This window comes from Electrophorus electricus, chromosome 26 (assembly GCF_041902795.1).
Source record: "Electrophorus electricus isolate QZ-2024a chromosome 26, ASM4190279v1, whole genome shotgun sequence".
In the NCBI taxonomy this organism is placed as follows: Eukaryota; Metazoa; Chordata; class Actinopteri; order Gymnotiformes; family Gymnotidae; genus Electrophorus; species Electrophorus electricus.
Genome location: NC_137522.1, coordinates 11,563,615 through 11,587,500, shown reverse-complemented (window position 1 = coordinate 11,587,500; position 23,886 = coordinate 11,563,615). Strand labels below are relative to the sequence as shown.

Here is a 23,886-nt window from a genome sequence, read left to right as displayed (position 1 = left end):
AATTCTTATTAAGCCATTTCATCACGCTGAGCGATGTTTTAAGCATTTTAAGCAGGGTCTCACCCTGACAGTCACTAGTTCATGTAGCAAGGCAGCTTTCTCTCCTTTGCTGTTGCTTAAGGGGGGACTGCCATGCCTCCTGGCCTCTGCCAAAGTGCCTGTATCAGGGCTTAGCTTCCCTTCCCCGGTTCTGGTCTGCTCTGGAATACACACTGCTGCCCTGTCTTGCTTCAGTCGGGCAATTCTTTGCTGAAGAACTCCTGTCTTATCTTCAAAGTCCTCTGGAGACAAACTAGCAAAATGAGGCAATAAAGGCGATCCAAATGAACTATGCGCAGAAAACATCCACAGGAAAAACATGAATATGTAAATAAGTGTGTCAGTAACCTAGCGTCGAAGTATTGAACTTCACTAGTTTGACTGATTTCAAAGTCACCAGTTTCAGTCGCTTTATTCTCCAGACTGTAAATGAGCTATATTATATCCTACATTTGCAAATAATTCAAATACTTACATATAAATAAGCTAAAGTGAGTGCTGAGATGCTCTGGAGCACATAAACGGACCTGTTCGGCTTGGCCATCATAGCGTCCTCTGGTGTACAGTATGACACTCCGTGAATAGCAATCAAAAAGTCAGCCTGCTGTGGTGTAGATGGCTCTGTAATGAGAGGCAGTTGTTAAGATAGAAAGTGAAGGAGAGCCACACACATCTATGCATGTGTGTGTGTGTGTGTGTGTGTGTGTGTGTGTGTGTGTGTGTGTGTGTGTTTATGTTAAAAAGAATGATAGAAAGAAACACACAAAGTGAGAATATGTGTGTGTGTTTTTTTGTGTGTAACGTGAGTGTGACACATGACACAGATATGGAGTGTGTAATGCACCTGCCAGCACAGCATTCTGTTCTTTCCTGGCTTCAAACAGGGACAATAGATCACCATAGGCCTCTTCACACTCTTCGCTGTCAGTCACAAAGTCAGTATTAGTCTCTCTCTCTTACACAGACACACTAGCCAGATCTTTTACACTGTGGTGTCTCAGCCAAATACGAACAAAACATATAAGATTAATTTGAAGAATCTGCTACAGACAAGGTCTGTTTCGGTGCACTGACCAACACCAGTTTAGATTAAGAGAATCCTGTCCTATGCACCATCTAAACCCGTCATATACATACTGTTCAAGCAGTGAACACAGCAGCGCACCAGTATGCCAGGGCCATGTGTAGCGCGGAGCAATCGGCCTCGTGCCGGCTGAGAGCCATGCTGACCTGCTCTAGCTCACCCTTCCGCCTCTCAAGGGCCAGCGCCAGGCATTCATTCCTCACCTTCAGCCTCTCCAGGCACCTGCGCATGGAGAGTCAGATCCGTGAGGACCGTGTGTGGAAGGCTGCGTGGGTTTCTGCTTGCACAAATCAGACCCAGACCTCACCTCTGGAGGCGTTCCGTCTCAGCCTCTAAAACAGAGCTGCCCGGGGGAGAGCCGACCAGCTGGGAGAGGGAGGCAGGGGGCCGGCAAGGCAGCCGGCGTGAGAGCAGAGGAGATGCGGGGAATGGAGGAGAAGCCCAGCAGGGGCTCGAGGTCCTGCTACAGGGCAGGGGTGGACTTCTGGGAGGGGAACCACTGGCCCCGGTCAGCCATGTTCGCCTGAGGTCGATCAGCTATCACCATAAAACAAAATTCAGATACCAATAGAGTTTAGTTATATATGAAGGATTAGGATGTGGTGGGTAACCTTTTCTCGAAGTCTTTTCTTCTCCTCCTCGAGATCCAAAATGGCTCTCTCTGCGCTCATCTGTTCCTCCTGCCGATTCTGGAGTCTGGTACGGAGGTCTTGGTTGAGTTTATCAAAGGAGAGGATATCTCTTTGATATCGCTGACGATCTTCAGAAGGTAATGCAGATGGGTAGGAGATCCCAAACTCCCTCTCCATTTCCTCCAATACCTGAGTTTAAAGGCATAGTTCCCCCAAATGCTAACATTGCAATGGAAAGCTATTCAATGGTAGCTATAATACTCTGAGCACATGTAATCATTTTGAAGTTTTCTGTTAGCATCTGAAGCATCTCTGCGTCTAAGGATTGTTTGTTTGTTTATAGGAAAATTAATGCCACTTTTGAAAATGGCCCTATTTCACTTTATGTTTAACCCAAAGGTTCTAAAGTCTGTATGTTATGTGCTATTTTTTTTTTTTATTTTGCCAAAATATCAGTAGGTCCATTGGATGACAAGGTTGTTAAGTAGTTGAAATGAAATATTGCTACAAAATGCTACATGCAAATTAACATCCCTGTAAATATTACATGAGTCAGATTGAAAACCTCACCAAAATACTCTGCACAAACCAGCAAACTTTGTCAGTTGTTGTAGTCAAGTGGCTTTGGCAATAATACAATTTGAAAAGGCTAGCATTGTTACACTATAAAATTACAATAGTGTATAGTAGGACTGACATAAGTTAATTCAGAGAACACAGTGGTATTCTGGCAAAAAAAAAAAAAAGTACATATGACAAAATGTACAGTGTCAGCTTTAGAACCCTTTAATGTATGATAGGATGTGATGAAGCATTTATAAAAACATAATTAATTTGTCCTTTAGACAAAAATGGTTTTGACTGTTCATTTGGGCTTGTTGCCAAATAGGAACTCTCAGAGGTCTGTTGCAGACCAGTTAGCAAGACCTAATTTACAAAATACTAACAGACTCCTCCTAGATTTCCTTTTATTATTAACCACATTGGCACTTTTGAATGATCTACTACTTTAAGGTGAAGAAAGGGCAGCATTTCACTTGGGGCTGTGTTATCAACTAAGTCTAAGAATATTGGAATACAGGAAGCTCACTTGTGTTGCCTGAACCCAGGTTTCACGTGCAGCAGTAATATGCTCTGTCTGGGTTTTTCCATCATTGTGAAGGTGCTGACCAACCAACATTCTCCCCTTCCTGGCGGAGTACTCCAGAGTGGACAGAACCTGCTGGAGCTTTGGCCAAAGCTCTTCACTTCCCCCTGTGGTTGGACATGGTAAGTGCACTGTAAAGCATATGCAATGAGGATTCATATTAATCTTTGTATTCACTGAATGTCAGAATGTCGATGCATTGATTAAATCAATGACAATTGCATGCATCTTATTTCTATATTCATATTTTTGAAGCTGTGAATGAAGACAATGCTTGAGGGAACAAATACCTGGCAGGATATTAACTAAATTATGTAAAATTAAGTGATTTAAATAATATTTAAATTTAAATAATTTAAATAATACCCTTCCCTTGGTAATATGCAATTTATTGTGATTGATGCTAGGGCTCTGTGTAAATAAAACATGCCTTCAGATTCCCGCCAGCCTTGCATCTTTTCTGACCCCACAGAGGCTGTGCCAGCATCCACCACTGTACTGCTCTGTGTTGCCAGTGGCCTGGATTTCACCTCTGAAATGGATGTGCAGGCTTGCCCCTGGGCCTCATTGTCTTTCAGGTCCCTAGGGGTAAGGAAAGGTCTAAGTGTGTGCCCAGTGTGAGGTACACATGGCAAAACCACAAACTGTGTCAAATGTGCAATTTTGGGGTACTTGCAGGGCACCCATCTTCACGTTGAGCTCAGCTATAATGTGAAGCATAGTGGCCACCTCGGCTTCGCACTGTGCCAACTCAGAGTCAGCAGATGCCAGACTGTTTGCCTTCTGGGACATACAATTGAGATATATCTGAATTACACATATATATAAATCATTATCTCAATATGTGCCCATGTATCGTGAACCATGCACACAATGTCAAGATTTTGGTTTTGCTGGCTTGCATATGTGATGTAGTGAATAAAAAAGATAACCATGGATAATGTTATTGTTACTGTACAGTGATGTTTTGTTTTGAGCAGAGGAAACAGAGGAAACAGACACATCCTGCAGCCACACTTCCTGCCTCTGTTGTATCTGACCCCAAATTCAACATCATAAATTATAGAATTACTATTCACTCATATTCTCTTATGTTTATCTTATATTCTTATTTACTTATTCCTTTATAAACATACACACACACACACACACACACACACACACACACACACACATATACATATATATATATATACACACAATTGTAATGAATCTCTACATAAGGTATTCAGTTATATTTTTAACTGATTCCAAAGACAGTGAGGGGTGACCAATGTATATGAAATGCTGACAATTAAATAATAATCTGAAGTCACGCACAGTCACACTACACATCCATTCCAGTACAAGCACTCTTTATCAACATCAGTTAAATCTGTTCTGATTTTATATTAATTTTTAAGTTCATAGATGTATATCTACTACTGCTGACAACTTTTGGGGTTTTTTTCCAGACAAGTTCTTATTGTTAAATAAAAGGGATTATAAATGGACAACTACAAACGGCTGTCTCCTACAGATCATAATTGAAAGAAGAAAGCACTCACCTCTGTCAGTCCACTGGTCTTTTGCATATTTTTTTCCTCCCACACCTTGCTTGAAAACATAAATGTACAAAAGAAGAGCTACAGGCTTGTAGGCAGGGCAGCTGTGCTCTTCCTCTGCTTGATTATAGCCTTTAGTAGTTCCACAAGCTGGCATGCAGTGCTGTCAGACCAGGAAAAGGCTTTTCGTCCCCATCCCACCTCTTTGCTAGCTCAATATTACCGTGGGCTTTTAAAGTATTGTAATAAATCCCCAGAGGTTCCCTTTCCCCATCACATGGTGATAAAGACATCTGGAATCTAGCTAATGGAGGCCATGAGTATAGCCCCACACCACCCTCCCCTCCTCTCCCACCCCATGGTCTTGCGAGATCTTTTCCTGTTTTGATATAGCCTTGTTTGTCTCTGTTGAAAGGTAGGCTTAAAACACGGGAAATGTTGTTTGGTTGTTGATTAGGGGGGAAATATTTTTATGTTTTATAACTAAGTTTTACAATTAGGCAGAAATAGCCTGAAATAAATATAATTTTGGCTTAATTTTCCCTGAATACATTTGGCAAAAAAAATCACTTGCATGCTTAGAAAGAGTGTGGGGTGTATTTTAAAAAGTGGCGGATTAATCGCGAAAACTCTTCATTTAACAGCTAATCGCGAAGTACGGCCAATACCTTACAGCCTATAGCAAGTACTACGCTAGACCATGAGGGGGCGGTACTGCTACTAGCTGCCTTCTCTTCCTCCGAGAAGCTCCCTGAAGTAGAGTCGTATGAGGAAGAGCTGAATAAGATTATTGACCGCCTTGAAATACGTTTAGGTAAGATAGGTGTAGATGCAATATAATATCAATATATCCTACTGTTAGTTTCTCGATTTTTTTTTGTCTCAAGCTGTACGTTGTGCAGCAGCTTCTGACAGGTTAGACTAGATCACTTTATTGTTGCGTTAGGCTAACGAGTTTGTCAAACATATGCTAGTTAGCTTGTTAATTGTGTTGAGCATTATTTTTTGTCAGTTTACGTTAGCTAAGTTAGCTACTTAGGCTAAATTCTGAGGTGACTCGAGGGAGGAGCTTTAATGACTTATTCTTTGATTGGAATCCTAGCTACATTTTCTGTACCAGTATTTCAGAATACTTATTCTTCACTGAGATTTAATCCTAAAGCTTTGTCAGTCACTGTCAAGGCAGCCAGTGACTGTGTTAATTGTTTTAAAGACATAACATCATCGAAATGTTATTGTTACTAGCTAGCTGAGAAAGCCAAATGACTGGTTCACGTATGTGTGCTTGCCCTTCCGAGTATAAAGTTCTCGGGTCGTTGAGGAATGTCATATATACGCTTGTTAATCCTGTACGTGACCAGTGACTGAGCGCTATGGAGACTTCAGACCCAGGCCCTGCAGACGGAGAAGAGCGAATGGTAGAACTACGACCCAGAACCCGGTCCAATCCCGAGGGAGCAGAAGACAGGCGCAGTAGCAATGGTAGTTTAAACAGCACTCCACCCCCGCAGCCTGCCGTGGGCAGTCGAGTGGAGGGCGAGGGAGAGGCCTCCAGCACTGATAGCCCTCCCAATTCCACGACTACCATTACGACAACTGTTCCAACCCCCATCGCTGCCTCAGCCAGCGCCACAGCAAGTGTGCCTTCCCCAGCGTCTGGTGCCAAAGATCGACCCAAAACAACCCTTCCACCACAGATTCCCCCAGCAGCAGAGCTGCGAGCACCAAGAGTCAACTGCCCTGAAAAAGTGGTAAGACTAATAAGTACATTGCAAAACATATGCGCTCAGTCAGTGCTGTTGTGGTCATGGTCAGTATTATATGTCTCAAATAGATCATCTGTTTGGACTTATCAGAAGAAATGTCGCTGCAGAAGCTAGAGTCCTTCAATGGGTAATGTTATTCAGTCTGGTGTAAATGCATTAACGTTCATACAGAAATCTGCTGCAGTTTGATCATGTTCATCTAATCAGCGGGTTGCATCTCCAGATCCAAGACAAATGCCCTCAACATCTCCCAGAAGATGATTGAAATGTTTGTGAGAACAAAGCACAAAATAGACAAGAGACATGAATTCGCCTTGGTTGTGGTCAATGACGACGCCTTGTGGGTGAGTATCAGATGAGTTAATTGTCAAGTTAGTAAAATACTAAATGTGCATGTGGCCTTCCCCATACAAGGGTCACAGTACAATACATTATGATATGATTATGTATACAAATTTTTTTTCTTTTAAGTTGTTTAATTGCATTTGTATGTTCTCATGCAGTATAGCGATAAATGACAACAAGCAGATAAGTAGCAGCTCTGAAGTTGTCCCACATGCATCTCAATGACATGATTTAAATGAGCATACATGGAGTTTAGAGGGAGGGCTGTTATATGAAAACTCACATTGTTGCAATACCAAAAATTGTGATCCTTTTCAACTTGTCTTTTACAGTTATCAGGCTTTACCTCAGACCCACGGGAGTTGTGCAGCTGTCTGTATGACCTGGAAACGAATGTCTGTGAATCCTTCAGTATCCTTTCTATGGTCTTAATACTTTAACTGCTACAATTATTAACTTAGTTGAGCAAAATGATATTACAACAAAGTTGAAAATATGATGGAGAAATAAGTCATGTGAGCATACTATAAACAGCTGATTCCCTTAATATTTTAATATAGACCTGGAAGATCTTCTCAACGTCATGTAAGGACTTTTTTGGCAGTCATCTAATTTTTATTTTCTGCCTCTATGATATACAAGCTTACAAAAGTACAATAATGGACTTGAATTTGGGCCCTTTAACCAAAGTGTTATTACAAGCTCTAAAACCTCTGCTCCTTCTTGCAGTCTCCAGAAGATTGAGCTTCCACTCATGGACAATGTTCAGACGATCCCACCCCCTTTTGTGGTTCGTACTCTCCTCATCTATAGTCGCCACGCTGGCCAACTACAGTTCAACCCATCTGATGCTGTCAATGTGAGTAAGCAAAGCATATCATGTTGCTTGTGCAGTGCCTGAGAACCAATGTGATCAGATCTTTTCTCAGTGTATTTGCCTCCACATACATATTGAGAATGCGTCTTGTTCTCTTTTTTCAGAAAATGTTACGCTCTCCATACTTCTTCTTTGATGTAATTTACCTTCATAATGGAACAGATGAGCAAGGGGAAGATAGCAGCTGGAGGGTATGGTTTTTTGGGTTTTTTTCATCTTCGTTGTCTCCACATCATTAACTTCTTGTACTTATTACTTCCTGTGTCGAATTTTGCCATGGTGGGTCCGTTACGATGGACCCACTTTTCTTCACACTCTGACCGCCTGTTTCTGCAGGATATATATGCGTCCTTCTCAAGCTTGGACTCTAAAGGGATGTGCTACCGCTTTGAGGCATCGCTGTGCGGCCCTGCTATCGACCTCTACAATTGCATGGCCAGGCTCCTGTGCCACCCGCTGCAGAGACCCTTTCAGAGCCATGCCTCCTACAGCCTGCTAGAGGGCGACGAGGCGCAAGAGATCGAGGCCACGGTGTAGTGCTGCTGCCAGAGGAGCGATAGGACACCAGAGGAGAGGTGCGGCAGGTAACAGATAAACCAGCCACTCCCTGTTCCCTGGGAGTTGCCTTCTGTCTCTCTGAGGACGAACACTTTCGGTTGTGTGAAAAAGGACTCTGAAGGGAGCCTTTTAATCAGAGTGGAATGAAATGATCTGAATGGGAGGTCTGAGCTTGTGGACCTGAAATGATATTTTCCTCAAGAGTTCCTCTGTCATTATTTCTGATTTTCTGCTATCTTTTGCAAGTTTTATGTCTTGTTCAGTTTTTTTTTAAATTGAAAGATCTGTAAGGTCTATTAGAGAACCCTATCAGCCAGTCATTGTTTAAATAGAATTAACACTTTTATGACATACATTTTTTTTTATATACAGACTAAAACAACTGTGTTGATTACTGAAATGCAGATCAAATAGAATGTGTTAAAATGTATGTTATTTTGTATTATAGTGCAGATTTGGTTATTGCATATTGGATGGAGTATGCAGTCAACAAACAGTGTGAAAAGGATATGTCCATTGTAAATCAGACCAGGATACACAAGGGCACAGATCAATTAAATTATACAACAAGAATATGGAGTACACAGAATTTCACATCTGGTTTTTGCATTATATTCGTTTCATCCATGATTATTCAGATGATAGCTCAGGCATTTAAGTGTCTTGCTCTTGTGAATTGTGATAGATTTTCTTTATTTTCTCTTCACTTCAATGAAATGATTTAATCTAACAATATGGGCAGAGGCCTTCTGGTTTAGATCATACTTGAAAGTTTACCATTTGGGTAAATTAAGTTTTTCTGATCATAAACTGGTGTTCCTTAGTGTTTTGTTTCCTTGTATATTTTGACATTAGCTTTCACTGCAATACTGATAAGTAATTATGTCTCTCAGAGATATTGGAATCTATAATGACAAATAAAAAGGTGTCAAAATGATTAGAATTGTTCCTCTTGTAGTCTGAGATGAGCAATCATAAGTGCATGGATAGGACTCTGTGTGTGTATTGCTTCTGGATTACTTAATTTGCTTTCATTTCTAAATGTTGCCAAACCAAGATACTTTCAGTGTAACTTGAAATTGTTCCAATGAAGGGTCATGGGCCTTGATCAGGGGCCCAACAGTGAGGCTTGAACCAGCAACCTTCTGATTATAAATCAAGTACTGCCCTTTTAGAAATGTGATGACTGTTCACATTTTAAACATACATTTAATCTATCTATTTTACCACCATGAAAAATCCACAGAAGATATTTCAGCCTATTCCCTTATTTATTTAATGTAATACTTTTTTAATCATTAAAAATAATAATGTAACTTAAGCCATTTAATACCCTACAACGATGCCACTCCATCTACAACATGCACACACCAGTAATCCTTGTCAGTAGTTTAATTGCCGCTAAATTTTCTGTAGGAACCGCTGATTCTTTTTGCTGCTTGTAAACATGTCATTGCAGCTTTGGAGCTGCATCCTGCCATGTAAACCTTCAACGTGTAAGGGTCACGAAATAATTGTCGGAAGGGCTCCTAAGATTGTATTCATCATTTTCTTGCTCTAAGGCCAATAATCATTTACCTCTTCCCCTCAGAAACCTCCATGTTTCTCAGAAGTACAGTATTCTATCCGGCATCAAGCTCCCAGCTTTTGCATAGATTCTTAGAAATGGGTTTGCTTTTCTGCTCCTCCGATTTGACCTCTCACCACAAATGCTTAGTAAACAATGGAACGTCCGTGAGTTAGCAGACATACGATGTGAATACTGCCGTCTAGCCCAGTTCTCATGCGAAAATGTTACATTATTCCATCTGTCAATGCATTATAACCAAAATGTTTACATAAGGGTTGACACAAAAAGGCAATGTTTCTCTCGTTTAAAAGTTTGTCACTTGTTGGTTTCATTTGCATTAATTTGAGTTGCAACTTGCCCCAATTTATCTGTTTTTACTTTACAATATGAAACATGGCTTTGCAAAAAAAGAACAACTGGTAGACTAAAATCAATTTCTGGGTGAAACATTGTGAATTTCTGGGTGAAACATAAATAAATCAAATATGATGTTAGATACGGGGAAGAAGGCGGCAATCAGAACAGTTTAAATAAAGATATTCTAAAACCCCTGACTTCAGCTTTAAAATGCAAATATCTTGCTCACCTTCAAAAATGGTAGGCTTCTAATTTCATCCCAACCCCAAGTGACAAAAAGAATGTAGGATTTGCACAAATGACATCTTCTGCATATATATCTTCCTGTTTTGCCTTAATATTCATTCTGTAATTTGCAAAGACCTTTTATGCACCTGCTGTCATTTTAAAGTGCTCCCATAAATTACAATTTCCAATGAGAACAAACTGGAGAGGAGACAAAAGAATGCAGGAAAGCCCCTGACTTGCGTTGTTTTTCATTTTGACACCCCTCCCAGACAGGAGAGTCAGTGCCAAACATACCCACTGTCTCCCACACTGCTGGGATTATTTGTTTTTCATTCTTTAGAAAAGGATGACCGTTCACCACTGTTGTCCTCTTTATTCCACAGATAGTCCTCTGCAGCTGTGCAGGAAACAAAATGGATATAGGTTATTCTGATCATTTGTGTTTACATGCTGCGCTTGATCCTGGAACGGATCCAGAAAGGCCTGTTAAAGATGTTGCTTTTTGTAAATGGCATGACAAGTAGGCAAGGTTAGGGTTGGGGATTGGGATGGAAATGCCTGAAACCACCAATACAAATAGAAAGTTATGAAAACAACCATCATAAATAAATTCAGTAGTTATAAATATGTAGTAGAGACTTTTGTTCTGTAAACTGATTTACACATTACATACAAGGATATATGTGTTTGCTAGATAAAGATCTGAGAAGTACTTATAAAAAGACTGCTGTTAATAGGTTTGGCTTTATTATTACCAATATTAAAGAACATCAAGGTGTCCCCATCTGTCAATTGACATTTACCTGACACTTTTATCCAAAGTGACTTATAATTATGAATGAGTACAACTTGAGGGTTAAGGGCCTTGCTCAGGAGCCCAACAGTGGCAGGTCTTGAACCCACAACCTTCCAATTAGAAATCAAGTACCTTAACCACTGAGCTACTGCTGCCACTAAGGTAATGCTTTTTAACAAATGCAATGTGTTATCATATTTTTCCAAACTAGTACTGCTAATACTAAGATTGCCAGCCCACTTTACCATGCCTCAGGCTTGAACAGTTACATTCATAGGATGTGATAGCAGGGCACACTGCCGGATGAAGGTGTTTCACTCTGCTAATCTATGCAGCCCAGTGTGAAGTGCAGATGACCTCAGGAGACATGCTCAGAGGAGGGTCAGGCTAGAGCTGCTTTGCAGGAAGAGGGCGCACGCCTATAAAAGCTCAACAGCGATGCACAATCCCTCAGGAGTGTTTACAAGTCTTCTTGACTAATGCTGCTAAGTGTAACTGCTGAGCACTTGCTGAAGCAGGAGGCATTCGACTGCATAGTAACATAAAAACGTTTGGAGATCTGGGTCTTCAGACAATATATTTGCAGGTCTCCTTGGCTGAAAAAAGGAACACTGAACTTCAGCAGATATGCACAACAGCAGCTACTCCCGGCCCAAGTTTGTGCTGGAGGCTAAGGACATTCACAAATCAAAGGGGAAAAGCTGTGGATATTATCTGCGGATGGTGTTCTTTTTCTCCTCGCTAATACAGACACTCATCATAGTCAGCCTGGTGCTTTTCTTGGTGTACGGACGACCAGAGAAGACAGTTGAGGAGCAGAGGGTGGAGGAACTGGAGAATGGCTTCAACAAACTGTCCAAGGACAATACCGCACTGAGGAAGGACAAGGCCAACCTCACCAGCCTTCTGAAGACAAAGACGGCGGAGAAGGATGCAGCCGATAAAAGGCTAAAAAAGTTTGAAGACGATCTAGCTATTGCCAAAGCAAACAGCACAAAACTTCAGCAGGATTTAGTAAGTACTTATAAGATTTTAAAATTAATTTTAAATTCTAATAAAATTTAAGGTTTTCAGATGTCACTGGTTTCCTATACAAGTTTTTTTTTCACTTTAAATTGCACATCAAAGAGTTATCAGATCCAGAAGACAACATGGAATTAGAGAATAGTTTAGCAATTGTTCAAATATATATGCCATTTTTGTTTCTTTTGTGTCATTTTTAACTTCAGCTTTCATGCAAATCACAAAGACCATTAGGCAGGGCAGGTCCCCTTCCAGACAACACTTCAAATGGTAAGTCATGATGAAAGTAAATAACACTTGGTAAATAACTGTAAATTTTTTTTAGATGTAATACTAAGCATTAACTTTTCAGGACTCACAAAAATCTTGCAAGATCGTTTGGAACAGCAGTCCAGGACCCTGCAAAACTTTAGGTTTGAAATGGAAAGTGTGGTGAAAGAGAAGAATAAGCAAGAGATGACGGCAATGAAACTGAAGCAAGAGAAGGATGACCTGAACTCTGAACTCCAGCTTTATATGAAGAAGTGCAAGGAGGACTTTATAACACCTCTGCAGGGTATCCGCACTGTCACGAGTGCCTTCCTGACAAAGATTGATGATCTCTTTCCTAACGCGTTCACCTTCCACCTCACGTGTACAAGGCAGCAGGAGGAGGCGAGCAAGATCTGTGGGAACTGCACCAACCTGTCCCGGCAGGTGGAGAGAAAGTACCAGAGCTACCTGGACACCATTGGCGAAAAGGTGGCAACCCTCCTGGCCAAGAGCGGCAAGCTGGAGGTGGATAACAGCCGGTTGATCTCAGACCTGGAGAAGTGCCGGCAAGATCGCACCCAACAAATGGAGCAGTGTACAAGGCTGGCCCAACAGGACCAAAAGAATCAGGACAGATTGCAGAGGGTAAGGAATATTTTATAATTCACTTAGGAATTGGAGAAAGGCATGAACAGGAGTGCACCTCAAGCCATATTGTAGTGACAGCATGTCTTGTTCAGTAGTGCATGGGTTAACTGTTATTTGTTTCACAGCCCCCCCTGTCCATACCCTCTGGACAGGACAGTCCGTGGGATCTGGCCAGCAGAGGCCTTAAACCCCCTGTAATTAAAGCTGCTATACCAGGCAGCAGCATGCAACCAAAGGTACATTGCTGCATCCCTGCACTTTTTAAGAAGCTTTTGCACTTCTTAACAGAGCATGATCTGTTGTTTCTCACAATTTATAAAAGCACATAAGTTGAAAAAATGTAGCGTCCCTCATGAACTCAAGACCCGACAGTGGGTCTTGAAATCATCATATGGATAACATGTGGATCCTGCAGATCAAGTCAAATTTAGAAGTGATAATGCATTGTTTTTTTATCATTTGCACAGGTGAGGTAAGAGGTGAATGCCATGTAATCCAGTACCCAGGCTCATCTGAGGAGAGCACAAAGCATGGAGGTTGTTTTTTGGTTGGTTGTTTTGTTTGTTTGTTTGTTTTTTTTGGGGGGGGGGGGATTAGGTTTTTTTATGGGAACTGAAACTTTTCAGCCTATAACCATTTGTAAATACGTTTGTTCAACAACTTGTATATATGTGTTAAAAATGTATTTTTAACATGTTTGTAATGATGCTGTGAAAACAATATAGTTGTGTTAGCTCAGCAAAGTATGTGAAGCCTCACTGATAATTATTATGTTTACAACAGCCCAGAATGTTTCCATAGAAACTTCATCATGAGCTTTGTAAAATAATGTGAAAAAATGAATTTCAAACTCTTAATAATTATTAATTAAATTACACAAAGCAAGGCTACCATAAAGCCTGAGGTGTATGGTAAAACTCAAACAATAGCTATTATTTCAGCTGTTATTAAAATATTTATAATTGTGTGTTTTAGTGTATTTGTTTAAAACCACCTGTACGAACAGACTCAATCCTAACATTATTTGTTATTTTGTAGACATACTTTTTAATAATTTTATAGGCATCATAATTTCTTTGTTACAGCATCACTAGTATCATTGACTTACAAATTAATAAAGTTTCATGTTGTTTTATCTGTTCTCTTTATCTTTACCACCTAATCTTTACCACCGAAGCACCTTACTAGAAATTTAATTATGTATCTTGTGACATTCTGAAATCAGGTGATAACAATATTTTATTTTGTATCCAATAAGTCTCTCACAATGCTTTACATTTTTAATGCAGTTGCTTTCTTCACATGTGGTCAGGCTTCTGTAATTTCAGAGGGAATAATGTATTTAAAAATATTCAATACTTTTCACCATAAAAATTAAATGAAGAAATTACAGACCAAAATGGGCAAATTCTATAAACGGTCAATGTACATCCAATCAGTAAAAGGAAACATAGTTCAGTAATCTATTTCCATAATGCACTGACTTCCTATAACACACTGAACCCTACACAGCATTCTTAAAGAAGGCAAGTGCCAAAGCACAACTCATTCTTCACTGAAAACAATTGTGTTGCAGTGCAACTGAGGAGGCCATCTGCTCGGTGAATCAGAGTACACTGCATGCTTTGCTAGCAGAACATGCTGTGATTCAGTGTGATTAGTGGGACCTTTCTAACCCTTGTGACTCAAGCGGAGGGCCGCGCGCGTCGTGACGTCATTGCGATGAATAGTAGGAAGGAGTACGTGTAGGGCACGCTGTATCTAGCTCCTTTTTGCTTGCACACAAGGCAACACCATCAGAGGGGTGAAAAGTTCAATAAAGGATCATAAATATTTAAATGAAGGTCAGATTGACAGGAGAACAAAGCCCAGTATGGGACTACCATTAGACCATCTCCTTCCTGAGAGGTTGTCCATTGCGTTCAGTGCTTTAACGTAAGGCACATCCCAAAAAAAAAAGTGCTCTCCCAAAAGAAATTTTAGAACAATACACAATCACTTCGAGTTATCTGACACAAAAGGAATTGATTAAGATTTCTGTATGGGTTGCTGTATAATTTTCACTTATAAACACTGGTATTTTTTTTTATATTCCTTTCTTTGCTTGCTTAAATTCATCTCCAGTACTTCAAATATATTCAAAACTAATCATAAACGTGTCTTGCAGCATTGATCTCTCAGACAAAATCAAGGACATTGGTGGAGTTCCTTAGGTTAATGAAATCCTAAACAATCTAGATTTCTAAATGGGGCAGTTGCAATAATTCCAAAACACACAATCACACCATGGATACTCCTGTGAACATTCACCAGTCACACAATACATTATTTCCCGATGCAGAAATCTCTAAAAATCACATCCAAGATTTCTTCAGCGCCCACCTTGCCAGTTATCCGGCCCAAGCTGGTGAGGCCTGAGCGCAGGCCCTCTGCTGCTAGTGCCAGGTCAGTGTCCCTGTACTGATAGTACTGAGCCAAGGCATCAACACACTTTTGCAGATGAGTTCGATGGCGAGTCTGAGTTAAACTTGGGCTGCTCGCCAGTGGGTCTCCGCACCTTGAACAAAAAAAGGAGGGTGGTTAACTTGGTTTTTAATGAGATCAATAAATAATTTTCAGTGTGCAAGACAGACTGTGACACTTACAATGTTTTAATTCTATCCTGCAGTAGTGTCAGGAAATCTTCCAGCCCTTCTTTGTTATGGCATGACAGGATACTGAGTGGAGGCAGACCAGGGTTCTGCTGAAGGACTCTCTGGATGACAGCTATGTGACTTTTAGGGAGGAGGTCCCTTTTGTTAAGAACCAAGAGGCACTGCTCGTCCTTTCTGTTAGGTAGCACCATCTTAAGGTACCTGCTCAGCAAACCAGGCACCATTAGTAGGTCTTGAGGAAGTTGTGCTGTGTCAATCACCACCAGTGTCAGATCTGCCTGCTCCACCCTATAGAAAGCAGAAAAAGCTTATTCAAGTCTCCTGCATATAGCAAACCCCACCCCCCACCAACTACTCTGACTTCACCAAAATGCCCCACTCCTCAATCCGCAAATCCCCAGATATCCCCAAATCTCCCCAATATGAGAGCATGCACTTCCTTAAACCCTTCTTTCAACTTTATGCAAAAAAAGGTTAACAGATTAAGCAGCTGTCTAGGATTTGTATGATTGCACTCATCCTCACAAGCCAATAGTTTATGCTGGTTTTTGAGAAAATTGAATACACAGTTCTAAGGTGCCTAACTTTACATGCATACACTTAGAACAAAGCTTAGAACAGGAAAAGTACTTGAGGCTATATCTCACAACTGGAAAATAAAAAGAATGATTGATCCAACTTATGCCACTTCATAAGGAAAACACTTCAACACTTCAGGATTGCCATATTATTCCCATTTTCCCTGTGAGCAGCTCCTACGTCTGTCGGGCCCGGTGGACACCCTCTCTCTCCACGCAGTCGCACGTATCCCTTAGACCCGCTGTGTCACTCAGCAGGACAGGAAAGCCACCGATGTCTAGAGGCGTCTCCACCACATCTCGCGTTGTTCCTGCTACAGGAGATACGATCGCAGCAGGGCGCTGGCCTGTTGTGAAAAATAACCACCTCACAGGTCAGAATTAGGTTACAGAGAAACTGCCCATTGTATTTGAAGCCGCAATCCGCTTCAATTGTTAAGGAATGAATGTGCAAATAACACACATGATCAAATAAAAGGTTGTATAATAGTGGTGTATTGGTGAGGGCTTGACACTTGTACACCATGTAGCAGTATCAACAGAAAGAAAATGGACTCCGCTCTACAAGTCTGGGCTAGATTAGAAACAATAACAGGAATAAATCAATGAACTGATGAATGTGGGTCGGGCAGGACAGGAAACCCAATGATACCCACCACCCATGAGGACCGCCTACCCCTACCACTCATGATCGCTGCTAATGTCATTACTGCGCTATGCTACCCATAGATAAACTCAACCTTTATCTGCAAGTGTTACAGATAAACTTGAGATCTTCACATAGTGGTTTAGAACCATGAATCCCATGTTTTGCGATACTGTCACAACCTAGTGTCAGCCTGACCAAAAGACTCTGGTTTATAAAATCTTATCTTTGATAAATAAGCAGTCTATCAGTTCCATTTTGTTATTTTTTAAAATAATGAACTAATGATAAATGTCTTACCTCTTCATTGCTAGGTCTGCTTTTTAGGTTTAGTGAAGGCTAAAGTTATGCAAAAGTAGTTCATTTTTAATTGAGCCCTAAGAAGTACACTTCAAACAGAATCATTAAGGCTTAAGTTCAAGACTGACCAATAACTGAAATTAATATTTTAAAATAATAATATAAAACAATAATGGAAAGGGTAGTTGGGTGAAGAGAGAGCATTAAGAAATTCACATTACAGCATCTCTTCACCAAATTAAAGAAGCTTTTTAAGATCATCTTTTGGTTGTGTTTTTATTAAATACTGAAGAAGGGATTACTTATTTGATAAGGATGAATAAAGCTTTGCACTAAAACAATTACAGGATTTCATGTTTAGACTGAGAATAGCTGGCCTTAAATGTTTACTACTTTACTACTGATAAACCACAATAGAATTAGAATGCTTGTCTGAGACAATTGTACTAAGTGAATTACCACAATTACATGGAACAATCATCTACATCAAGTTCTAGGCCATAAGATCACAATTTCAAATGCCAGGCTTAATAATTAAGGACTTCGAACAGCGCTGAATCACATCAACATGACAGGCTGCTACTTACACAGTATGTTGAACAGGCTGCTCTTGCCCACGTTGGTGGAGCCCGCTATGACCACCTGCACTCCACTGCGCAGTCGCTCCCCCTTCCTCTCATCAGACAGATGCTTCTCTACTTCCACCCGCAATTGGGATACAGCCACATCCACTGCATGGATCAAACACAGCGCACTCTGTGTCAAAAAAGCCATAGATGCATGTGTGTCTATTAAGCAGGTCGTCTGTGGGGGTTTGGGGAGTTAGTCACTCAGCTGCATGTGTAGTTGGGAAATCTCTAATTTCAAAGCTTTAAAAAAAAGTCTTATATGTGTGAATTCCTTAATCAGGTATGGTGCCTCACTACTCAAAAAGAGCCACTAGTGTTTAAACAAAAAAAAAAAAAACACAGCCAATTGCCTTCATCATTGATCTGATGCCTAGAGACCTAGGGAACTTGAAAAGACAGAACAGAGAAAGCACACATAAAACCCACCACATATACAGCAGAGTGTAACATAATTCAAGTAATTTGTTTATACTCTAATCTGAATCATTTTAGATGGTTATTTGTGCTCAAACAATACGAATTTCATCATGCTTTATAAAAATAATCACATTTGTAATTATCAAAATATTATTCATGAGTATTTTAACCAGCTTCAGACCAAACATCAGGCACAGAGTACTGAAGCACAGTATATTTAAAGTATACATTTAGATTAATGATACAGAGCTTCAGCTAAAAAAAGAAGAGAAGCCAGTTCCGTTTCCACAGTGACCTTTAACTGGGCATTAATGCTCATTCACACAGAGGAAGGAGGTGGCCTATGACAATGTTGTTCCTTGACGCAAAACGAGATCCCTAAATTCTCTCGAGAAACACAGCAAAACATGAATACAATGCACATCCAAATAAAACATTTGTAAAGGAAAATGACAGGTCTTTGATATGAGAGTTGAGGACCCAACTTTAGAAAGACTTATGTCTGTTATAGGTTGCACTGGCACTTCCTCGAGGAAAGCAGTTTGTCTCCAATAACTTCACCTTAGGCATGTTTATTTTACTGCAAACAGGAAGTTCCCACAATGCACTATGGGAAAACATTCTCCAGGGGTTTTTGTCTGCAAAGGTGGAGACATACCTTCATATAAGACTCCATCCTCTATGAGATCACCCTCACTGAAGTCAATGAAAGCCTCCACATGTGCCAAACTCTACAATTAAAGAGGAAACATTCCTTATTACAAATTATTAATAAACGTTGCATGAAAGAATTCTTGCATTTTGTCTTTGGTATTGAGGAAAAAAAAAAAAAACTAAAGTAGCAACCACAAAACAAATATCTCTAATAAAAATATTAAAACAGTCATCAAACACTAATATTCCCTATCAAGTACAAAAAGAAGGGCCTACAGATATTTTATATTGGGCGTTTTTCCCAGACAACTCTGCAGTGTTTTTAACAGTGTGACAATAATCAGCATGCCACAGTCAACCACATTTACAGCATTTGGAGTATACTCTTATTCAGAGAAAATAGCATTTATTTATTCTTCAATGAAAACGTCAATATGCACACACCTTAGGAATTGAACCCAAACACTGGTGTTACTTGACGCAATGCTTTGCCTGCTCTACCACATTAGCTACAGTTTTTGATACAGCTTTTAAGGTCCAAGCTTCTGGTCAAAATAGGGTAGGTACAATTCCTGAAACTGATATGTATTATTTAGATAGGCCTTCTTTTTTTTAACCAATCCCAAAATTCAGTTAAACCAGGAGCTGGTCTCTCCATGCAGATGGTCTCTCCATTTCAAAAGCATCAAGATTGTTTAAATGTCACAAAACCCATTCCTTGCACAGACTGCAGGATGTTGCTGGCTAAATAATGTACAAATATTATCTGTTTTTTCACTAGTGAGCTCACACTTTTGCTGAAGAAATACAACTATCCTATCTAAACACTTTCTAAATACCCATCACATGATCAACACTGTCCACTGCCTTATAACTTAACTATAAATAGCTTTAGCTTGGCTTGGGTAAACCTAAATATCCCCTCAATATGTAAACACATTTAAGACTGGATTGATAATGCAATAACCTATTCAAATTATCCATAGAATCCTGAAGAATTTCATGCCCAAAAAAATAAAAATAAATAAAAAGATAGATAATCTCTAGAATCCTGGCTTGCTCAGTCTCTATTAAGAATTTAATTTCTCATTTTTTTTAAAAAACAATAGTTTCATTTAGTATTACGATAGCAAACTTAAACAAGTAGCCTACGGGAAACCATATTTTAGTAAGTTACTCTCAGACTTCTCAAGTTTAAAGGAAACTTAGCCAACAATCATTGAAACATTTTCATCTTATTCTGTCTGGCAATTGAGCGAAAAGATGTTACTTCTGTAGCTGGCAGCATGTGTGCTCACATTTTATTCCACAGTTTAAATGTGAAGATCCTATGACCTCTCTGATCATTTATTAATGGCAGTCTTCACGTTCTTACCCCAAAGACACCATATTTTGTCCAGTTTCATTCTACCCGGGAGAGGTTAACTAAAACTTCAATTTGGCTTCACAGTCACCAATCTGAATTACTGTATTACAGATTTTTAATAGATACACCTTTACTCACCATAGAAACCCCCACCCCACAAACCCTGTCTGGCAGCTGATTATCAGGGAGCTGTTGGTGAAAAATGTAACTGAGCAAAACAGAGAAAGTACCTGCAAGCTTCCAGCCAAAATATGGGTGTTTTGCAGCAATTAAACAAAACCTCAGCACGTACAGTACAAGACTCAATCACTTAGCCAGTGAGTACATTATGTCAACCTGGCGCACACCCAAAGCAGGATTTCCTCTCCCCTGATCCTTGCTCTTCTGACTGAAGAGCTCTGAACATGGACCTTAGCAATCAAACATAAACAATGGAGGAACACGCAGTGGCAAAAGGACAACAACAACCACCACCACCTGGGAAGCACTCTGAAATGTTATAAACACCTCTGCATCTTTTGTAGCAGTGTCACAGTGCATGGCAGTTAGTACTAAATGCTTCACATAATTGATATAAGACAGGGAATATATTAAAACTGTAGTCTCTGAAAGTGTTGACCCTTAAGCCCTTTTTGCCAAGCAAAATTTTCTTTACAAAATGTGCCAGAAAAAAATTTATTTCAAAAAGTACATACAGACATGTGCATGTGCCTGCATTCATAATCCTGTCATAGATCCTTTAGAAGTCACATTTTTAAGATATATTTATACATACAGCGCCATCTGCTGGGGAGCTGTTATATATGATATTCAGTGAAGTTCCTCTAATCAAGGCACTTAGGCATTAATAATGAGATCAGTACCCCTCTGCAGGGCCTATACCACCACTAAACTGCATTGGTCATTCATGAATTGGTAACAATGATATACTGATGCATAATTATTCCAATGTTTTGTACTAATTTTTTAACTTTTCAAATTTATATTAACTCAACAATTTCACAATTTCAATCCAGTCATTTTATACACATGAGAATGAAATACAGCAAATTAATCTGCAACCACGTTTTGCATACAATCCCTTGTGCCTACAGTCAGGTATTCTCTGTAATGCTGTACACAGGACCAGCTTTGATGTTTTGATCTGTGCTATGCGTTTTGTCTGGCTTGCAACGTGTTGCATACTTTTCACATACTTGCTTAAGCTGTAGACTCCAGTCATTATAGAGCTGACCCAGGTCCCCTGCCATCTGCCGGAGTGCTTGCCTTCTCTGAGCCTCTGTCTCAGCATGGATCAGGTCACCCATGCCCTCTACCTCAGTCAGGTCCAACTTCCCAGCATGGAAAGCCCGTCGGGTGAATTCTCCGGCCTCTGCAGGCCTCAGCCTGGGGAGACTTCCTGAGGTACAAATGAAGAATAAAATGAAGAATCGGTTAAATGATTAATGCTAAGGAGACATGTGGAAGAAATCTGTCACGGCTGTATTACGCATACATTCCCAAGCATTCAACCATTGATTTATTTTTTTTTACCAGTTCAGGCAGAACATCATGTTAAAATGAAAATACACAATGAAAGCATGAGAGACAAATGGAAACGTGATGGAAATACTTACCGAGGGCTTGCAAGATGCCATTAATAACAGCAGGTCCTCCATGTATGTGAAACTCTACACTGTCTTCTCCAGTGAAGCTATGAGGGCCTGAAGGAAGCCATTATAAAATAAATCCCCTGCCAACACTACAAAAGATGACTGAATCTCATTAAATGTTGATGACAGACCCGATCACTGTAAACAAACCTGGAAACCACAGAACCAATCCGCGGTCCAGTAGCTCCTTGGAGTGAGGGTGTAAGAGCCTGCGGAGAAGCGCGGTGCGAGGGGCGGGAAGGCGTCGTGTTAAGCCGGCCATACTGCGGAGAGCATCCACTGAAGCAGGTCCACTGACCCGAACTACAGCCACTCCACACCTGCCTTGACCTGACGACAGCGCGAAGATAGTGTCCTCGGAGCTGGCACTTTTGCATAGTCTTCGAAATGGGAAGGGTTTTCGGAAGACTACGGGAAACATATAATCCACCTGTAGCCTAGAAAGAATTGTGTGCGTGTATATATATAATCTTGGGCTGTAATATAATTAAACGTATTTGACAAATATATTATACAAACCTTGTTACATTTATGAGGAGTGCACTTCTCCAACCGGTAACAAAAAACATGGTAAACTTGCAGTAGCCTTCCCTGCTAAAGGTCTGAGACTATTTGTGGTAGATTAACCGGGACGTTTACGCCTAGTCTGTAATTTAGATTTCCATTAAACATTGTTTCGCTTTTCAGATTGTATGTTCCAAGTCAGGAATCTAACAGAAATTGAACCTGTACTTTGTCATTTTCTTGTCGATATCTTCCACTCACACGTGAATTTTGAGACCTGTTTTCTGTTTAAAACTCCAATCAGCCCCTTGTTTATATTTTTGGACGAATTTCATTGGTTTACGTTGTCAACTATGTAAATCTTATAAACCTGCAATTCGCCTTCATGCCATCAATCAAAGGAAATCCTCCTCCTGTGCGTTCTTATATTGTCTCCGTGTTGCAACACAAATTATGTGTATAGAGAGGTCCTATTCACGCAGGTCAAAACTATAGAATAATTTTAATACCAATAAAATATGTTTTGTTTATCTCAAAAGTCATTTTATGCCTGCGCGTGATTGCCTTATATGTATTCACTTTGTGATTTTTTTTATCTCGGTTTTTATGCTTTACGTCTCAATGTCTCATATACATCTCCTTAGGACACTTAAGCAATCCTGTTCTGTAGTTCATTGCAATCTGTTGTAGCCTAAGCATTAGCCTACATGGGAATAAGGTTTGAATATGTTGCTGCAAGACGACCTTCATAGTACATTTATATTTTAAAAATCCCATTACAAAAATGTTTTTAAAAAATTCACTTCCTGAATTTCCTCATTTTTACTAATAAGAACTATGGCTATAGAAGCTTATGTGAAATAATATACCCTATATAATATAATACAATACAATATAATATAATATATCTGGACAATATAACAGCTAATGAATGGCCTGGGATTAGTATATGCTCATAGGGTCCATTCAGTCTGGTGTGTCTCACAGAGATGGTGAGACATGAGGGTGAGTAAGCAGAAATTATAATATAGCTTGGCGTCCCCTTAGCAGTAAGGGGGCGGGGGGGGGGGGTCTTGTTAGTAGCTATTGGCCAGTAAGAACGAAAATAGTAGTATTGTGGCAAGAGTTTTTGATCATGCTTTTAGATCTATGTTCTAATGTACAATGAGAACATTTTGACAAGCAATACTGTTATGCAGACCTTTTCATCTTAGTTTTCATAGAATAATGTTCAGTGTTTTATTTCCCTTATTTTGCTATTGCTAAGTAATTACAACCTTGCATGGTTATCCAAAACATATATTTACTGATCTGGCTTGTGTGTGTTTATTTATTTAGATAGCATTCATTTGTATTCTGTTACATTGATCTCTGCATCTCACATGATGTGAGAAGAGATTACTTTTACCTGTTACTTCAGTCATGTAAAAAAAGTATTCCGCTCTGAAGCTATTTTTTTTTTACCCCTGATAAATAAATCATATAGTGCCTCATCCCCTTGAACAGGCTAATTCCCATTTAGCTGCACTATTTCAGGCGATGCACCTGCACGTAGAGTGATGGCAAACCTGGCACCACAGCCGCCCCACAATACGTTAACTAAGTAACCAATTAGTAAAT

General features: G+C 40.0%; 4 protein-coding genes and 1 long non-coding RNA gene across 17 annotated transcripts in view; 3 read left to right on the top strand and 2 right to left on the bottom strand.

The window, feature by feature from the left end:
- The window catches only part of LOC145653829 (uncharacterized), a 10,440-nt gene extending 6,926 nt beyond the window's left edge, over positions 1–3,514 (top strand). The window contains exons 2-3 of the long non-coding RNA XR_014120042.1: positions 2,918–3,024; positions 3,375–3,514. This is a non-coding gene — a long non-coding RNA (uncharacterized LOC145653829). The remainder of the gene's footprint in view (positions 1–2,917; positions 3,025–3,374) is intronic.
- The window catches only part of ushbp1 (Usher syndrome 1C binding protein 1), a 7,252-nt gene extending 2,476 nt beyond the window's left edge, over positions 1–4,776 (bottom strand). For 2 of the 9 annotated variants that reach the window (XR_014120039.1, XR_014120040.1), the window contains exons 1-10: positions 4,450–4,774; positions 3,579–3,685; positions 3,333–3,484; positions 2,846–3,033; positions 1,735–1,944; positions 1,431–1,660; positions 1,205–1,345; positions 884–960; positions 567–660; positions 64–292 (exon numbers count right to left, since the gene is read on the bottom strand). Coding sequence is in view for 6 of the 9 variants with exons in the window: in XM_081708172.1 (XP_081564298.1) it covers positions 64–292; positions 567–660; positions 884–960; positions 1,205–1,345; positions 1,431–1,660; positions 1,735–1,944; positions 2,846–3,033; positions 3,333–3,484; positions 3,579–3,685; positions 4,450–4,509 (1,488 nt within the window). In the remaining 3 variants the exon portion in view is untranslated. Of the gene's footprint in view, positions 1–63; positions 293–566; positions 661–883; positions 961–1,204; positions 1,346–1,430; positions 1,661–1,734; positions 1,945–2,845; positions 3,034–3,332; positions 3,485–3,578; positions 3,695–4,449 lie in introns of those variants that run through there. The other 7 variants (XR_014120041.1, XM_081708172.1, XM_035523165.2 and 4 more) reach the window with 7 other exon arrangements.
- Positions 4,777–5,116: 340 nt separating this feature from the next.
- babam1 (BRISC and BRCA1 A complex member 1) lies at positions 5,117–8,929 on the top strand. Of its 3 annotated transcripts, none has more exons than XM_027005436.3 (9): positions 5,117–5,260; positions 5,808–6,197; positions 6,281–6,339; positions 6,436–6,556; positions 6,890–6,968; positions 7,118–7,142; positions 7,287–7,416; positions 7,539–7,625; positions 7,771–8,929. In XM_027005436.3, exons 2-9 carry the CDS (start codon positions 5,820–5,822, stop codon positions 7,969–7,971), a joined length of 1,080 nt encoding a protein of 359 aa, XP_026861237.2. In that variant the 5' UTR covers positions 5,117–5,260; positions 5,808–5,819; the 3' UTR covers positions 7,972–8,929. The 3 variants fall into 3 exon arrangements, with proteins under 3 accessions (XP_026861237.2, XP_026861238.2, XP_081564303.1); XM_027005437.3 differs by having other exon boundaries at positions 5,198–5,361; XM_081708177.1 differs by having other exon boundaries at positions 5,199–6,197.
- Positions 8,930–11,366: 2,437 nt separating this feature from the next.
- On the top strand, positions 11,367–14,001 carry plvapb (plasmalemma vesicle associated protein b). Its single transcript, XM_027005531.3, has 5 exons — positions 11,367–11,957; positions 12,173–12,236; positions 12,319–12,863; positions 12,992–13,102; positions 13,334–14,001. The coding sequence occupies exons 1-5, from the start codon at positions 11,571–11,573 to the stop codon at positions 13,340–13,342; spliced, it is 1,116 nt and encodes a 371-aa protein (XP_026861332.2). The 5' UTR covers positions 11,367–11,570; the 3' UTR covers positions 13,343–14,001.
- An 86-nt stretch (positions 14,002–14,087) lies between these two features.
- Positions 14,088–22,560, bottom strand: gtpbp3 (GTP binding protein 3, mitochondrial). Of its 3 annotated transcripts, none has more exons than XM_035523311.2 (9): positions 22,282–22,560; positions 21,913–22,199; positions 21,727–21,813; positions 21,307–21,509; positions 18,749–18,821; positions 17,632–17,775; positions 16,280–16,445; positions 15,512–15,808; positions 14,088–15,423 (listed from the first exon to the last, which is right to left on the bottom strand). In XM_035523311.2, exons 1-9 carry the CDS (start codon positions 22,329–22,331, stop codon positions 15,192–15,194), a joined length of 1,539 nt encoding a protein of 512 aa, XP_035379204.1. In that variant the 5' UTR covers positions 22,332–22,560; the 3' UTR covers positions 14,088–15,191. The 3 variants fall into 3 exon arrangements, with proteins under 3 accessions (XP_035379204.1, XP_035379205.1, XP_081564605.1); XM_035523312.2 differs by having other exon boundaries at positions 21,913–22,170; positions 22,282–22,559; XM_081708479.1 differs by having other exon boundaries at positions 21,913–22,092; positions 22,282–22,559.
- Between the last annotated feature and the right edge of the window lie 1,326 nt (positions 22,561–23,886).

Excerpts from the sequence above, each read along its gene's own strand:
- babam1 (XM_027005436.3), top strand. The coding sequence starts at position 5,820 with ATGGAGACTTCAGACCCAGGCCCTGCAGACGGAGAAGAGCGAATGGTA. Across the intron at positions 6,557-6,889 it reads TCAATGACGACGCCTTGTGG|TTATCAGGCTTTACCTCAGA; the intron begins GTGAGTATCAGA and ends TGTCTTTTACAG. Across the intron at positions 7,626-7,770 it reads GGGAAGATAGCAGCTGGAGG|GATATATATGCGTCCTTCTC; the intron begins GTATGGTTTTTT and ends CTGTTTCTGCAG.
- plvapb (XM_027005531.3), top strand. The coding sequence starts at position 11,571 with ATGCACAACAGCAGCTACTCCCGGCCCAAGTTTGTGCTGGAGGCTAAG. Across the intron at positions 11,958-12,172 it reads CAAAACTTCAGCAGGATTTA|CTTTCATGCAAATCACAAAG; the intron begins GTAAGTACTTAT and ends TTTTAACTTCAG. Across the intron at positions 12,237-12,318 it reads TCCAGACAACACTTCAAATG|GACTCACAAAAATCTTGCAA; the intron begins GTAAGTCATGAT and ends TTAACTTTTCAG.
- gtpbp3 (XM_035523311.2), bottom strand. The coding sequence starts at position 22,331 with ATGTTTTTTGTTACCGGTTGGAGAAGTGCACTCCTCATAAATGTAACA. Across the intron at positions 22,200-22,281 it reads CTCCTCATAAATGTAACAAG|GCTACAGGTGGATTATATGT; the intron begins GTTTGTATAATA and ends AATTCTTTCTAG. Across the intron at positions 21,510-21,726 it reads TGGCATCTTGCAAGCCCTCG|GAAGTCTCCCCAGGCTGAGG; the intron begins GTAAGTATTTCC and ends TTTGTACCTCAG.